The sequence below is a fragment of the Mandrillus leucophaeus genome, unplaced genomic scaffold (genome assembly GCF_000951045.1).
Source record: "Mandrillus leucophaeus isolate KB7577 unplaced genomic scaffold, Mleu.le_1.0 Scaffold981, whole genome shotgun sequence".
NCBI lineage: Eukaryota > Metazoa > Chordata > Mammalia > Primates > Cercopithecidae > Mandrillus > Mandrillus leucophaeus.
Window position 1 is genome coordinate 425659 of NW_012110708.1, and position 15927 is coordinate 441585.

Genomic DNA, 15927 nt, shown 5'->3' on the forward strand with positions numbered 1-15927 from the left:
TTATGTTTTGTGCAGAGAGCTGTGTCCTGCAGATACCGTGAAAAACATAGTGTTCTTCCCTTTGTAGTCTTGGTAGGCAAGACAGCATGTGCCTGCAAGACACCTGGTGCAAGTGTGTACCATGGTAAATGCTATCAGAACAGCAAGAACCTTGTGTTGTCAGAGGAAGCAGAGGTCATCTCTGGCTGGGGGCTTGAGGCTTGGCTCAGGCTTACGTTTTATCTGAGGCGCCTTTCTCCCTTTCATTTTGAATCTCCCTTCCTAAGTCTACATAAATTTTTTGGGAGAAGGGGCATTTCTTTGTAGCTGTTACTCTAAGAAGCACTGTGTCCAGAAGAAAGAGCATCACACTGGCCCTCGGAAGACAGAGTGGCTGCCAGAGTTCTAGTTCTAGCACACCTGTTTTCGGCTGGATAACTGCTTAATTGTTTCAAGTCTCAATTTCTTCATCTTTCTTGGTGATCATAAAACCGTGTGTCTTTCTTGCTTCATAAGGCAGCCCATGGGAGGGCCATTTGTGATGTTCATTTGCTTATCAATATTATCTTCACTCTATTATTTGTATTTGAAATACTGATAGGGATGATTCTGAGGGTATTTTAAGTGTTTAATTATTTTTTTTCCTATTTTTTTCTAGGTCTTGATGCAGAACTTTATTATGTGAGAAATGACCTTATTAGTCACTACGCTCTATCCTTTAATCTGTTAGTACCCAGTGAGACAAATTTCCTGCACTTCACCTGGCATGCGAAGTCCAAGGTAAGAGAGTGACTAACCACAGACATCATGACAGGGTCACCCAGCCACAGAGGCAAGGGCTGTGTTTGAGGACTGGGCTGCCATCTGTACCGAAGGGTCGGCCGGTGATGCGATATAATAGTACTGAGTGTTTTCAGATTTATATTTCAAATACTTGGCCTATTCCTCTAAAATTTCTCAAATCCTTTAAAACGAAGGTGGCTGTCATTTAATTGATTAGCATATGACACAGCACTTACATCCTTTTAGGCTCTTCAAACAGAGATCCAGACCTAGCTTGAAAAGGGTGAATTTGGACCCAATGATGACAGTGCTGCTGTGGTGAAATGATACGGGTGCAGGGGTGGGGACTGGTAAGACAGGCCTTTTAGACATGTTGGACAGAATGGAAACAGTTCTCCCACGCATGGAGAAACGGTTTAAGAAAGGTACAGCAGATGCCGCCACCCATGTGTCCTCTGGCGAGGCTTCTTTACTCCTAAGGGCTAAATCCAATCACTTAAGAATCTCTCGCCTGGGCTACTTGTTGCTGAATTCTTCACATTTGCTCTGACTGCCTGGGTCCCTCAAACATAATAAGTTTTCTCCTAAGTCAGAGAGTCGGAGGCTGAGCCTGGAGGTGCCTCCTATACCCAACCAACTTCAGTTTCTTTCATCGACTTTGTATATAGGCTTTTGAATAGGATTTTATTTAGGAAATAAAAATAATCTTGCTACTATAAATAAGAATACCTATTGTAGAGTTGTTTTTTTTAAAAGTGTTATAGAGTAGCGTCTGTCATGATATTTGCTGCAAGTTATTTAAATTGGCCACTTTAATATAGATTTTTTAAAATCTTCATTTTTTTTTCTACTTAGAAAACATCAATGATTATTGGGAAAATTCAAATATTACAAAAATGTTTTAAGAACTCTAAGACTAGGCCTGGCATGGTGGCTCATGCCTATAATCTCAGCACTTTGGGAGGTCGAGACAGGTGGATCACGAGGTCAGGAGATCAAGACCATCCTGGCCAACATGGTGAAACCCCGTCTGTACTAAAAATATGAAAATTAGCCAGATGTGGTGGCACACACCTGTATTCCCAGCTACTCAGGAGACTGAGGCAGGAGAGTTGCTACCCGGGAGGTGGAGGTTGCAGTGAGCTGAGATTGCACCACTGCACTCCCTCCTGGGCGACAGAGTGAGACTCTGTCTCAAAAAAATAAAAAAGAAAAAGAACTGTTAAGACTTTGTAGTTCTATATTCAGAAGTAATTGTTTATGGTTTGGTATAACTTCTTCAAGGTCCCCTTTTTTTCCCTTTTTAAACAAAAAAGGGATTTTTAGACGTGTATGTTGTATAGTACTTTTTCCCCTACAGAATAACTTATCTAGGCATCTTTCTTTTCCTCTCACTCCTTCTCTTTAGTGGTTTTATAATATGATATTGTACGGATGTATGCTATATTGCTTTCTGTAAAGTACCTCATTGATGGGACACATGGATTTTTAATAGCATTTTATTATTTCAAACAATGCTTCCCTTCACTGTTACATAGTTTCCCTCATTTCATTTTGTAGGCAAAATCTAGGTAATGGGATGATGAAAACAATTGGTAGTTCATCTTTTATTGATGTTTCTACCTTTGCTATTTCTTTTATTTAAAAATTTTTCAACCTTTGCTTTTGATGAATATAGAAACACAGAAAAAAATGTGTTAATGTGTATCCCTGTGTGTGTATATGTACATATATATGTGTGTGTATGTATATAAATATGTTAAGAACATCTTTGTTCAGAAGTTTTTGTGCACTTATGGCCTTATTTCTGAACAGTAAATTACTGCTAAGAGGTGAAATGGCTAGCCAATGCGTGTGCGTGTTTAAAACTTTGAAAGGTACTGCCAAATGTACCAGTGAATAAGTGCTTATTTTTGATCTTCATTTCCTAATACCAACATTTTAAATATACTTGTTTGCCTTCCAATCTCCCTCTCCCTCCCGCTCCCCATATGTCAGTGTGTAAAGAAAAAGGGCATTCTTTATACGACCAAAGTACAATGATCAAAACCAGGAAATTTGACATTATTATGTTATTATCTAATCCACAGTAGTCACATTTTATCAATTATCGCAACAATGTTCTTCATAGCCTAATTTTTACTAGTTGATGTCTCTTAGTTCCCTATCAATCGGGAACAGTTCCGTAGCCTTTCTTTATGTTTTTTGACCTTAACATTTTTGAAACATATAGGCCAGTTATTTTGCAGAATGCCCCTCAGTTTGCGTTGTCTGAGGTTTCCTCATGATTAGATTCAGGAATATCTCTTTGGCAGTGATACCACAAAGGTGCTGTCCTTCCCAGTGCACAAGGTGCCAGTTTGTCCTGTGACTGGTGGTGGTGACTCCGAACACTCTCCTCACCAGATTTCTCCCGTTGAGTTTTTCCCTTTATGATTAGTGTGTAATTTGTGGGGAGATAATTTGAAACTATCTTTTAACAAAATCTCATTCCTCATCACCCTTTCAACCTCTACTTTTTGCATCTGTTTTTGAAACTAGTTTTGTATTTCAGCCTGTGCTGTGGTGAGGGCAGTGTGTTTCCTCTCCCTGGAAGAGGTCAGACCTACGCTGGATAACCATTCAGTAAGGCTGTTGTAGAAGGAATTCAAGTATTTGTGGAGTGGTTGTTACTGAATTTTAAGTTCCCTTGCAACTCTGAGGTCCAGTGTTTCTATGAACATCTTTCAGGCAGAGAAGCTTCTTATATTCTCCAAAAAATTGATAGCTAATTCTTTGTTATTATTCTTACCTTTGATGTTGATACATATAAAAACAAATAATAAATGTATTTCAAAATGGTGAAAGGTTTATTAGAGAATTCTGTTCTAGGTGCTTCTATTGACTTTGAACAGAGTGTAAATATTTCTGGGCACACTTAGGAAAAAAGAATGCTGATATGAAAAGGTTTCCTGGGCAAGTGTATGGGTAGTGATTTGTGAGTCCAAAGGCAATGTGGGAAGTGGCAGTCAGGACTGAACAAAATAAAACCTTCTTTTACTGATTCCTTTAAAACAGTTAATATACACTGTTTGTTATTTGGAGTGAGCGCAGGGCCCTGACATTGCTGGTAATGGGTGTCTGAGTCTTAGGAGCCTGTTACAGGAGGATATTGGAGTGGGAGAGAGCAGGTAGGAGGGGCTCAGGTGAATATATATGTTTGAAGGGAAACCTGTGTTTGTGTGGTGCATTTTGGGTCAGGAGAAGCCTTGGTATAGCTGTAATTGTACTCCCATATCATTCACATTATTTTATAGCGCATAATTTCCAAGTTACTTCTTTGGCAGGTATAAATATCATTGTTAGTGCACATTTGGGCTGCCACTGTGGTATGATATTCTTTGTGAGGCAGAAGTTTCCTTATTTTTTTGGAGGGTATGACCATTTATTTACATGTCCAGGCCAGAAATGTAGAAGGGATCCTAGTTTCCTTCTCCTACACTTTCTAAATCTAGTTGATTCTCTCTAATAATTACATCTTAAATTCGTTTCCTACCTCTCTTGTGACCCAATGCCTCACCCTTAGTTTGGGCCTTCATTGTTTCTTGCTGGGTTCAGAAGTGGTCTTCTAACTGGTCTCCTTTCCTCTGGACTGACCTCTCGTTGCACCCTCCACAAAGCCACCCTAGGCTTCTCTGTTGCTACCGGAATAAAGCTCTTGATTTCGTCAGAGGCCTTTATGGTCTGGTCTTGGCCTTTCTTTTCTGCCTCCTATCTAGCCAGTCATTTAGTGTCATTTTTTTCTGTCTTGGAATTTCCTGAATGCTCTGTGATCTGTCACAGTGCTGCTGTTTGCCACAAATGCCCTTTCTTCATTCTTTACCTGAGTAACTCCTGTTTATCTCATAAAGCTGTGACCCGGTGTCACCTCTCCTCCCATGTGTCAGGTGCCCTTTTCTGTCTGCACGGTGCCCTTCTCCTCTCTCATAGCCCTAGTTATACTGTAAGAATATTGTACTAGTTTGATTTTCTTTTCTTTCTCCCTCCTATATGCTGAGCACCTTAAAGGGTATCCTCTGTGCTTGGTATAGCACGTGGTACTTACTGCAGAAGAGATGTGCAGGTAGAAGCCACAGGGCCTGGCTCAACAAATGGGGAACTTCTGAGCAGTTGGGGCTTTTCAGAGTTGGAATGTGTGGCTTTAGGAGTGGTGACTTTCCTATTTCTGGAAGTGTGAAAACATATAGGCTGGGTACACTCGACAGTAATTGCACAAATGGGATGTTTCAGATATTTTACTCTTAATAGAGTGAGGTTATAAGTTTGGAAAAATGAGTGGGTTGAATATAAACCTAAACTGATTTATACCTGTAACAGGTATAAAAATTTAGAGGAAAGTAACCATATTATAATTTTTTTTTAGTAAAAAACTAAGGAAATATGTCTGTGTTAATCTAGTTTCAGGCTTCAGACACTATTGCAGTTCCCAATTCTAGGTAATAATCTCTGGTGATTTTAGCACAGTTGATTACGTTTATTTATTTTAAAAATTAATCTTATGAGTAGATAATATATGTACATAGTAAAAATTTAAAAAGCATAAAGGGTATACAGTGAAAAGTAAGTCCCCTACACCTTCTGGTACCATCCCTGAGCAATCCAGCCAATTAGGTCCCCTTGCCTGAGTCAGCCAATGTTGCCTGATTCTTGTCTTTCCTTTAGAAATAGTTTGTGTGTATATAAGCATCCATGTGTATATGTATATATGCATCTTTCAACAACTAACATACCACATACTTCTCTGCAGTTTGCAGAGCACTGAACAATATCCTGGTCAAGGATCTCTGTCACTTGATACAGAGTCGTACTTTTTCCCCCTTCAAATGGCTGTATTATTTATTATTATATGGTTGTACTTTGGTTATTGATCAGTTCCTGTGAGGAAATTGAGACCCAGATTTGGCAAGGGACTTGCTTAAGGTAGGAGAAGTAGGGTTAGAGGAAGCAGAAGATAGAGATGACCTGAAATGGGAAAGTCACACATGAGGGCAGGGGAGGCTTGATGAAGGGTTTGTTACCTGATCGTTTAACCCTGAGGTGTAATCATGAACTTTCAGAAGGAAACTTTTCAGAAGGAAAATTAGATGAAGCTCTAATAACTTCATCGGAAACCCTCGGTTCTTTCTTTAAGGTTTTGCCAGAAGACGAAATATTTGCTTCCAGAGATCTCCTGGCTCCCTGGCATATGTCAGTTCAACATTGTAGATATTTTAACATTAGTTTTCCCATATCACAGCTTCTGGTAATAGTGTTTCGCAGTGTTTACGCGGTTTTGTCTTGCCGCACAGATTGTGGTCTCTTCAGGGGCTTGAAGCTGTCTTACTCTTAGTGCATAGGTCACACATGCCTTAGCGAGTGGTCAGGAAAGACCATTGTGTTAATTGCATTTTGAGCTGGGAGTAGAACTCTGGTATTGCTTCTTTTTCACAGGACCACACACTTAAAAGCAGGCTACTGAGAGGCTTTAACAGATAATTAGTTTCTTCTGTATTCCAGCACATTCCCCAATATCCAGGAAAAACGTGTAACTGTGTCTGTTGAGTGTCAGTAGTTTTTTTTTTTTTTTTCTTTGAGACAGAGTCTCACTGTGTCACCCAGGCTGGAGTGCAGTGGCATGATCTCAGCCCACTGCAAGCTCCGCCTCCCGGGTTCATGCCATTCTCCTGCCTCAGCCTCCCGAGTATCTGGGACTACAGGCGCCGCCACCACGCCAGGCTAATTCTTTTGTATTTTTAGTAGAGTTGGGGTTTCACCATGTTAGCCAGGATGGTCTTGATCTCCTGACCTTGCGATCTGCCCACCTCGGCCTCCCAAAGTGCTGGCATCACAGGCATGAGCCACTGCATCTAGCCGTCAGTAACTTTTTAGATACCTGAAAAGCAAAAATTTGCCAGGATGTAGCAGACTATTCCCACTACCCACCCTCACCGCATGGCTGTTTTCTGCTTTCAGGAATTCATCATCATTTTCTAGGAGTTGCAGGGAACTTGTCCAGAGTTCCAGCAGACACCGCTGGAGGCCAGCGGCTGTGTCCTGTATGAGAAAGGCATTACTTCTAGTAAGTTCAGAGAAATTAAAGGGCTATTTAGCTGTAGACAAGTGTATTCACTTTAAATCTGTACTCTCTGTGTTCCAGAAGGAAATGGCTTTACTTGCCAGCTTCCTACTTGTAATTGCCATTTGTTTCCAAGTAAGGGAACATAAGCAAAAATGTTTATTTTTCAGTTTATTCAAATGTTTATATTTTTGGTAGTTTCTGTTTGTTTTTTTTTTTTTTCCTTTTCTTTTCTTTTTTTTTTTTTTTTTTTCCTTTTTTTTCTTCTTTGAGACTGAGTCTGACTGTGTCACCCAGGCTGGCATGCAGTGGTGTGATCTCGGCTCACTGCATCCTCTGCCTCCCGGGTTCAAGTGATTCTCCTGCCTCAGCCTCCCGAGTAACTGGGATTACATGTGCCCACCACCATGCCCACCTAATTTTTGTATTTTTAGCAGAGGCGGGGTTTTACCATGTTGGCCAGGCTGGTCTAGAACTCCTGGCCTCAAGTGATCCACCTGCACTGACCTCCCAGAATGCTGGGATTACAGGTGTGGGCCACCAGGCCTGGCCTGTAGTTTCTTTTCTGAAGTATTTTGGCTCACTCTACACTCTGATAAACAACTACTGTTCAAATTGCTTTGTCCCAGTAGACTGTACATTTAACTTTTGAGCAGATCTGTTTCATTAAAGGATGATTGGCAAGTGAGAGTCCTTACAGATTGATACATGCCCAACTAGAGAAAATTGGATTTCAATAATTGGCAGTTTCTTCTCTAATCCCAGAAACTGCAGTTTTAAAATTTATATCCTAAAGACTGCAGAGGGAAAAGAGAACTACCTTGTGAATGCCCCCCATTTTTAGACAGTTCCTCAAAAAAGGAGCCAGCAAGCAGGCTTCCGCAGTTTCTTGCTTCATATTCCTCTAAGCTGCTGATCCGACCAAAGGGGCTGCCTTCTCAGATCTCCTCCTCAGCCCTTTGCACCTCTCCCTGTGCCCTCACTGGCCAGCTACACTCACAACCTTGTGTCCGTCCCTTCTCTCCTCCTTTTCACCTTGCCACACTGAAATGCTCAGGTGCCCGTCTTACCCCTTTTTTAACTGCAGTTAGTGCCCTGGACCCCTTTGCTAGACCCTCTCTGCTTCCTTAGGGGTTCTGGTCTCTGGTCTGCTGCTTCTCTCCTTGTGATCACTGAGACCTGTGATAAAGGAGACAGCAAGTTTCTGGGGAAATAGTAAGTGTGGCTTTGAATTTGTTAAGTGGGAAGGCTGTAGGATAATTAGGTAGATTTGCCTAGTAGGTAATTGGACACTTGGGAGGGATTGAAGATAAAAGAGAGTGAGAGAAATGGATGATTAAGATATTCCATCAGTGGTGAAATGGGCTAGAACCTAGTGTACTAGGAGAGAAGGATTTACATTTGGAGAGGAAAATGGACCTTTCCTTGGGAGTGGAATGAAAAGAATGGATGCTCTAACAGATCTGCCTGGGTGTTGAAAAGAAAGGCGAAAATGGAGTTCCTCTGTGCTAGTGGAAAGGGACAAAAACATTGAGTGTGAGGAGGTGGGGAAGGTCTGTAAGGTTGGAATAAGACTAGGGAAGAGAGGGTCAGTGAGGAAGGGATTGCTGAGTGGAACTAAAGGCCTCTGCTGAGACTGGAGGTCATCATTGTGTAAGAGCTCCTTCTCTGTAGGATGGATTTCCTTCAGCAGTGCTGAGCAGCAGGAGTAGAGTAAGGGGTGGTCAGGATGCTGGAGCTGCCCTTTGAGAGTTTGGAAGGAGTGAACCAGCTGAAGGTGCCAATAATGACTGTCAGTAATGTTGCCTTCTTTAGGGATTAGGCTGTGGGAAACATGAAACTAGGTGTTTGTGGCTATACTGGAGAGAAGGGAAGTGGCTTTAACTGGCTACTGCATCCTGTTAGGAACACAGCTCCTAGCTCATAAATGTGCCTAATAAACTTTGGCTGACTTGGAGTGATGGAGTCAGAGAACTGGTTTTGTAGGCATCAGAGGTGGTGATGGGATCTTTGGTAGAATGGCATTTTTGCATTTGTTTTGGTTATGAAGTAGTTCTTTAGTGTGTCAGGATATTGAATACTGAATATTGAAGCCAGGGAGAACATAGCAGGACACCAAGGCTGCTGCAAGTCCTGTGTGGGTCATTGGTGTTGATGGCATGAGAAGTAGCCATTATGAGTAGAAGCTGTGAGCTTCAGCTGGGCACGGTGGCTCACGCCTGTAATCCCAGCAATGTGGGAGGCCAAGACAGGTGGATCACTTGGGGCCAGGAGTTCGAGACCATCCTGGCCAACATGGCGAAACCCTGTCTCTACTAAAAATACAAAAATTAGCTGGGCATGGTGGCGTGTGCCTGTAGTCCCAGCTACTTCGGAGGCTGAGGCAGGAGAATCGCTTGAACCCAAGAGGCAGAGGTTGCAGTGAGCTGATATCACGCCACTGCACTCCAGCCTGAGTGACAGAGTGATACTCGGTCTCAAAAAAAGAAGTTATGAGCTTCAGAGTAGAGGGGATTTGCATGAGGGCATGAGGAAGGGATGTCTGGGAAGGACCTAGTGATCCTAAAGAGTGCTGACCCTACTGTCTAGGCCCTGAGGGTCGGGTGTTATAGGAACTGAATGATAGAGGAACAGATGACTTCTGAGAAAGCCAGGTTGTGGGAGAAGGTGGGAAGACATTTGTGAAGAGGCAGAGAGTGTAGGAGGTTGTTCTGAATAGGGAGGTTCTCAGAATGGGGGAAGAAACAGAAGGCCTGCAACAGTGTTTTTGACAGACCCAGGAGGTTTAGTGTCAGAATCCCTGGGGCCAGCAGTGGGCTGATGATTATGAAGAAGGGCAGCATGGCAGTAAGGTGGCTGTTCTGGAATGACTGCTGATGCCGCCGATGTCTGCATTTATCAGAGGAGACTTGTGCCAGGCTAACAGTTAGGTGTATTACGTTAATGATCCTATTTGATCCTCATAACATGTATTACCCTCATTTTACAAAAAATGGAAACTTAGAGAAGTTACTAATTTACCTGAGGGTCACATGGTCTCATGGTTCCGAACCCAGTTCTTGCTGGCGGTGCTGGTTTCTTTTGTGCACCTACCCTTCATGTATAGTCCTGTTCAGAGAGAGCATGGGTGTAGGGATGTATAATGAATGCATTCTTTGATGTTGTATTGCTGGAAAGCTTGCTCATTCCCTGCCCAAACTTGCTTGACTGTGGCTCTGTAGCACCCCCTGGTGGCAGCAATGGTATTGTGATACGCTAAGGTGAGTGTGAACACTTTGTAGCCAAGGTACCTCTAAGTCACTGATGTGCTGCAGCAAGAACATTTCCTTTGTTGGGAATGTGGCACTTATCAAACACAGCCTTTAACAGTTGTTTATGTACCTATGTTAACTGCAAAGGAAGAGTTTAATGTTTGTATACCCCTACAGTGTTTAGCTAAGAGACTTTAAATACAGTGTGAAAGGAGAAACCCCAAGGGGAATCAAACTCTAGATTGAGCCCTTCTTATTCATGGGTAACAACGCCTTCCACCGTAACCCAAGCGTAAGGGCCATCCCTTCCCTTATATCTGGGATGATACTCTTTCCCTCTTTTCTTTCATCTTTATTATGCACCATTTCATTAGCTTTATTCACCAGCATGTATACATATTTGAATATCTCATCTAAAAACGAAGAAAGAAAAGCTTTGGAACATCCCCCACTTCACTATCTGTCTCCCATTCTTCCAGTTAAGTTTCTTAAAGAATGGCTTATCGAATGTCTTTCTTCTCACTCTTTTCCCAACCTGCTGCCTCATGGCTCTGCAAATCTCAGTCTGCCACCAATGACACCTTTTGTGACCACTGAATGGGAGAGGGATACCATACGTATCAAGAACCTGTGGGCAGGGCAGAGAGTGATGTGAACTGTAGGACCTCATTGAAGGTCTTGATGCTGGCAGCCATTCTGAATTTCAGCTATTGCTTTGCAGTTTGAGCTGCTTCTTTCATGAACTCTCCATAGCAACAGAGCCATAATTATTGATGCTGATTGGTTCTATTAAGCCACATTGGGTAGGCCAGGTATTGATAGATAATATTGGTGTTTTAGCAACATTTCATGGGTTGCCTCTCTTCCTTTCTGGATTCTAAATCACTTCTCAAGTTAAATGGGGATCTAAATATGAACTTCCTTTTTGGTGGGAGCAAGACTAGAGGATGTGACTTAGATATTCTATGAGAAATCTACCTTGGCATCTGCTTATTGTGTGAGTAGGTCTGCAGACCGGACCTTCTTCTACCAGCCACAAGGAGGCCCTCCGAGCTTGGCTTTCATTTATCAACCAGAGAAGACATTGGTAGCTATTTATGGTCTGTCAGTTACATATCTCACCGCTCTGGTTCTTCACATCTGGCTCTTCATGGCCTCTCTGTCAGTGCTGCATAGTCGTCAGCAGGATTTCTGACCCTAGATGGCAGGTTTTATGGAAGAGTGGTGGTCCTGTTCTGGACATAAAATAGAGGGTGGCTTACTGGATTGAATTTTTATCCAACTGAAAATTCTTGGGACTATTTCTGACAATTTGGATTTTTTTATAGCTAGATTATTTGTACATGTGAAAGGCTCATGCATTGATTAGTTAATGAGCTAATTAATGAAGTCAAGCTGATAGTATCTTTCTTCTTATCACAGGTCCGTTTTGCTTATTTCTGTCTATTTTACAGGTTGAATATAAGCTGGGATTCCAAGTGGACAATGTTTTGGCAATGGACATGCCCCAGGTCAACATTTCTGTTCAGGGGGAAGTTCCACGCACTTTATCAGGTAAGTGAGTTTCTTCAAAGACAGAGTTAACATACTTTTTCAACTGCATGCCCTGTGTCCCCAAAACAGAAGTTTAACTACTGATGAGTAGTGTGTATTACTTGATAGGCATAAGATGTGTAAGTACTGTGAAAAGTAATTTTTGTAAATATTTGCACTGTGTTCTTAAACCATTCTCTCTTTTCTTTCCTTCTAGAACTCTCTGTGCTCAGCCCTCCCTCTCTCCTTTTCTGCATTGCTGATACTTACCTCCACATGAGTCCCTGTGTCTGATCTCGTTTCGCTTTGATTAGGCACCACATTCCACCCCTGTGGCCCAGATGGTCTTTGCATGGTCATATTTGACCCTGTGACCTGAAGCCCATCAGTGCCCTCCACTCCCATCAACTGAACATTCCAGACTCACCACCTTGTGTCCTGGATCCTTTACCATCTGCCCCTGTCTGCCTGTCTAGCCTTGTTGCTGCACTTGCCCGAGTTCTAGCAGTTCCAGACTACATGAAGTTCTGATCTTTAAGCCTTTGCATGTGCAGGTCTCAGTATTTGGGATCATCTTTTCCTCTTTCTGCTTGTGAACTCCTTTCTATTAATCCTACTCATTCTGCAAGACTCAAGATCTACACTCTTTTTCCTGCCACCTTCTCTTCTTTCATTTGTTAACTTCTATTCTTCCTACCCCCTTGGAACCTTATATTTAACTGTTTTTGCACTGATTACATTATCTAGCAATTCCCTTGATGCTTAGCATAGAGTATGGCGCAGGATAGGCACTCAGTACAGTCAGAGTAAGTGAATAAATATCTTATTTACACCAGTTTAACTACTTTTGAACTAACTTCTTAGGCTCTTTAAGTTGTAGTATTTGTAAGAAATGGAAATTTTTAAAAATTGAAAGTATCAGCCACAATAGTGTTGTGAAACTTTTTCTGGCAGTCATATTCACTGTTATCAGTCACATACATTAAGCTTGAAGAAAGCACAGGAAGGCTGCTTAAATTTTTGTGGGCAGTAAAGGAATTTAGAAATGCCCATATCTTTAATGCACTCATACAGATGGTAGAATGATATATTTTAAATTTGTAGGAAAAGAATCTTAAAGATTGGGGAAAAAATTATATGCACTGAAGCCTGTTATCCCATTGCTACAGTTATGAATTAAAATCAGTTTCTATTGAGAAAGGTGTTGTTTTTAAACTCATAGCTGAGAATTGATCAGATTCATTTACAGGTTTATATTTAATCTTTTTATGAAGAGCAGACATGCTTGCATTTTGGTGGTGAGTTGTCTTTCCATTTGATCATGTAATTTCTGTTGTTACTACTGCTGATGTGTCTGCTAAGGTTTGCCTGATGATCCTTTAGCTTTAGTGTATTGGAATAGCAGGACTTATGAGACAAAGTGATATATTAAAAACGATGAGCAAAAGTTGAAAACAATTATCTCTTCATTGATGTCTTGGTTTGTTCTTTAATACTAACTTTTATATCCACAATGAATTAAATGCTTAATGTCTAGAGGTGTGGTAGTCTGAAGATTTCTAAAAACTTCTGTTTAGTTACTTTATTTAAATGTATTATTTTTAGTTTTCTTGCAGCAAAAATAAGTAATTCTAAAATGTTTAAAAGAATCATTTTGGGGCATTAATGGTGATTTTTAGAAAATGTAAAATATTTTTCTTATCTTTTTTAAACAGTGTTTCGGGTAGAGCTTTCCTGTACTGGCAAAGTAGATTCTGAAGTTATGATACTAATGCAGCTCAACTTGACAGTAAATTCTTCAAAAAATTTTACCGTCTTAAATTTTAAACGAAGGAAAATGTGCTACAAAAGTAAGGAATTTATTTACCAAAATATGTTTTACGTATGTGTGAGAAGGTGAAAAATAGAGTTTGTTGTTTTTTCACAGATTTGATTATGACCAACTCGTGATTATAGTTGCAAGTGAGAAAAGAACACTGACAGATGAAGTTCTGAGATAATCCCAGATAGTTGGTAGCCAGGAATCTCACTCAGGCCTCATTCAGTCCATGCTTTCTCAAATCTTTTGTCAGAATTGCTAAGATGTTTTCCATTAGGAATAGTGCTAAAATGATTGCAGAGGTAAAGAAATAAGAAAAATCTGTCGGGACTTCTGAGTAACTATGTTAATTGTGTTTCCCTTATCAAGTTACTTTTATGCAGAAGCATTGCTCTGGGGTGAAGACCTGGGTTGGAATGACAGCTCTGGTCTTTTCAGGATATTGGTACAAGTTCCTTAACGTCTCTGAAGCTCAGTTTTCTTCATCTGTAAAATGGGCATAATACCTGTTTCAGAGGTTTGTTGTTTTTACGATTCATTAAATCTAGCCTAAAACTTAGAATACCGTATGTGGGTACTTACCAAAGTTAGTTTTTTTTGGTTTTGAATTATAAACTGAAGAAATCAGAGTGGATATGAAAGAGTTCCAGCATGCTAGGTCATAAATCAAAGAATTTTGGAGTTCTCCTTACAAGTTTAGTTCAACCCACTCACTGTAAGTTCCATAAAGCTAAAGTGACCCAAATTTACAAGGTCACATAGGTAGAATTGGTTAGTATCTAAGATGGGGGTGAGGGGAAATCCTTAAAAAAAACCTCCCAAACCCTGAGTGCTTACTATGTTCTAAGTGCCTGACAGATATTACACCTGTTTAATCCCTACAACAACCCTAGGCAATGGGTTCTGTCATTGTTGTCATTTTCAGAAAAGGAAGCTGAGCTTCAGAGAATCTAGCTTGCCAAGATCAGATGGCTAAGTGGTATAGCTAGGATGCAGACCTATTCTGTCAGTCTCTTTGTTAAACTGTCTTTTAATAAATTTCCCAATTGAAATCAGTGCTGAGTGTTATGAAAACACGTAAGGCCAACAAGTGAGTTGTAATGGCTAATGTCTGGGTACATGCCAATAAAAAAGCTTCACTACATTTGAATAGACATTTTAAGAAAGAAAAGCTAGCATCTTTCAGCTTTAGTGTTTTGATACAATTTTCAGTTCTACTATATTCAGTTATGTACCAACTTCCATGTAATTTTAAAGACAAAGGAGATTTCAGAGACTCTTTAGTCCAGTGTAGTCATTATATGTTTGATATAAGGAGATTGGACCCTAGGCCACCTAGGCTACCACAGCTAGCCAGTGAGGAGTATAAAACATTCAGTTCGTGATCCTGAGAGAGATGGACATGACTGTACCATGGTGCTTCATGTTACTCTTAAAGGCAGAATGATAACCAGACATGGTGTGGCCTCTGGATCCCACCAGTGCTAATATCTGCTAAGGTTAATGATCAACTGATACTCAAAATGATCATATACCTTCTCCATTTTCTTTAATATGTGTGTGAAATTAACATTCAAATTCTGTGTTGGAGTAATTTTCTATTCTGTTTTAGACTTAAGTTTTTCTCTGGCCCTCTGTATTTATTGGTCATGGTTTTGGCCACCCTAGTCACCCAGTTCAGGCTCCTGACTCTTACTTTATGTGATCCTAATGTTTTTATTTATCTGGTTTTCCAGCCTACTACATTTCAAAAACTGTCTGCAACAGAAAACATATCTGTACCATATGGAATGTTAGTAGGTGTTACTAGCAAGAAAAGTTTCCTTTATCATATGAGGATGGCAATTATGGGTTAGACAAGTTTTGTGACCCCATGACTCCTTTTAGTCTTTACATTCTAATGTTCACTGTGAACCTCCAAAGAGACACTATAGTATGTGGCGTTTCCCAAACTTCTTGACCACAGGAACATTTTCATTGAGCATCTAGAAGTAACACCCATTGGCTAACAGTGGTATAGAATATTGATTGATGACTGTAGTGGTGATTATCGGAATAGTAACGTAGCTTTCATTATCTTGCAACAAATACCTGTTGCTGAGTTCCAGCAATGTTCTGATAATTATTGTAATTAAGGATTTTCATGGAAAAGAGAATTTCTAAAGCATCATTTATCTCCTTTTAAATTCAGAACTTGAAGAAGTAAAAACTTCAGCCTTGGACAAAAACACTAGCAGAACTATTTGTAAGTGTTAATGTATTATCTTTATCCATTATTAGAAATGAAAAATGGTTGACTGCAAATAAACATGATTGCATGAAGCTTGGAGACCTCATGGTTTCCAGTTTGTCAGATGATAATGACACCATGCTGTTATTTTGCTGGTGCTTTGTAGACTGGTGGATAGGTCGTGAAACTTAGAATATTGACTATTTTGAGAACTAAAATTTATACGTATTTTGTAACA

General features: G+C 40.5%; 1 protein-coding gene across 1 annotated transcript in view; it reads left to right on the forward strand.

Annotated features, from left to right (window-relative positions):
• Nucleotides 1–15927, forward strand: part of RYK (receptor-like tyrosine kinase) — a 106895-nt gene that overhangs the window by 36815 nt on the left and 54153 nt on the right. Inside the window, exons 2-5 of the mRNA XM_011971040.1 lie at nt 638–759; nt 11562–11661; nt 13356–13490; nt 15651–15704. Of these exons, the coding sequence (XP_011826430.1) occupies nt 638–759; nt 11562–11661; nt 13356–13490; nt 15651–15704 (411 nt within the window). The remainder of the gene's footprint in view (nt 1–637; nt 760–11561; nt 11662–13355; nt 13491–15650; nt 15705–15927) is intronic.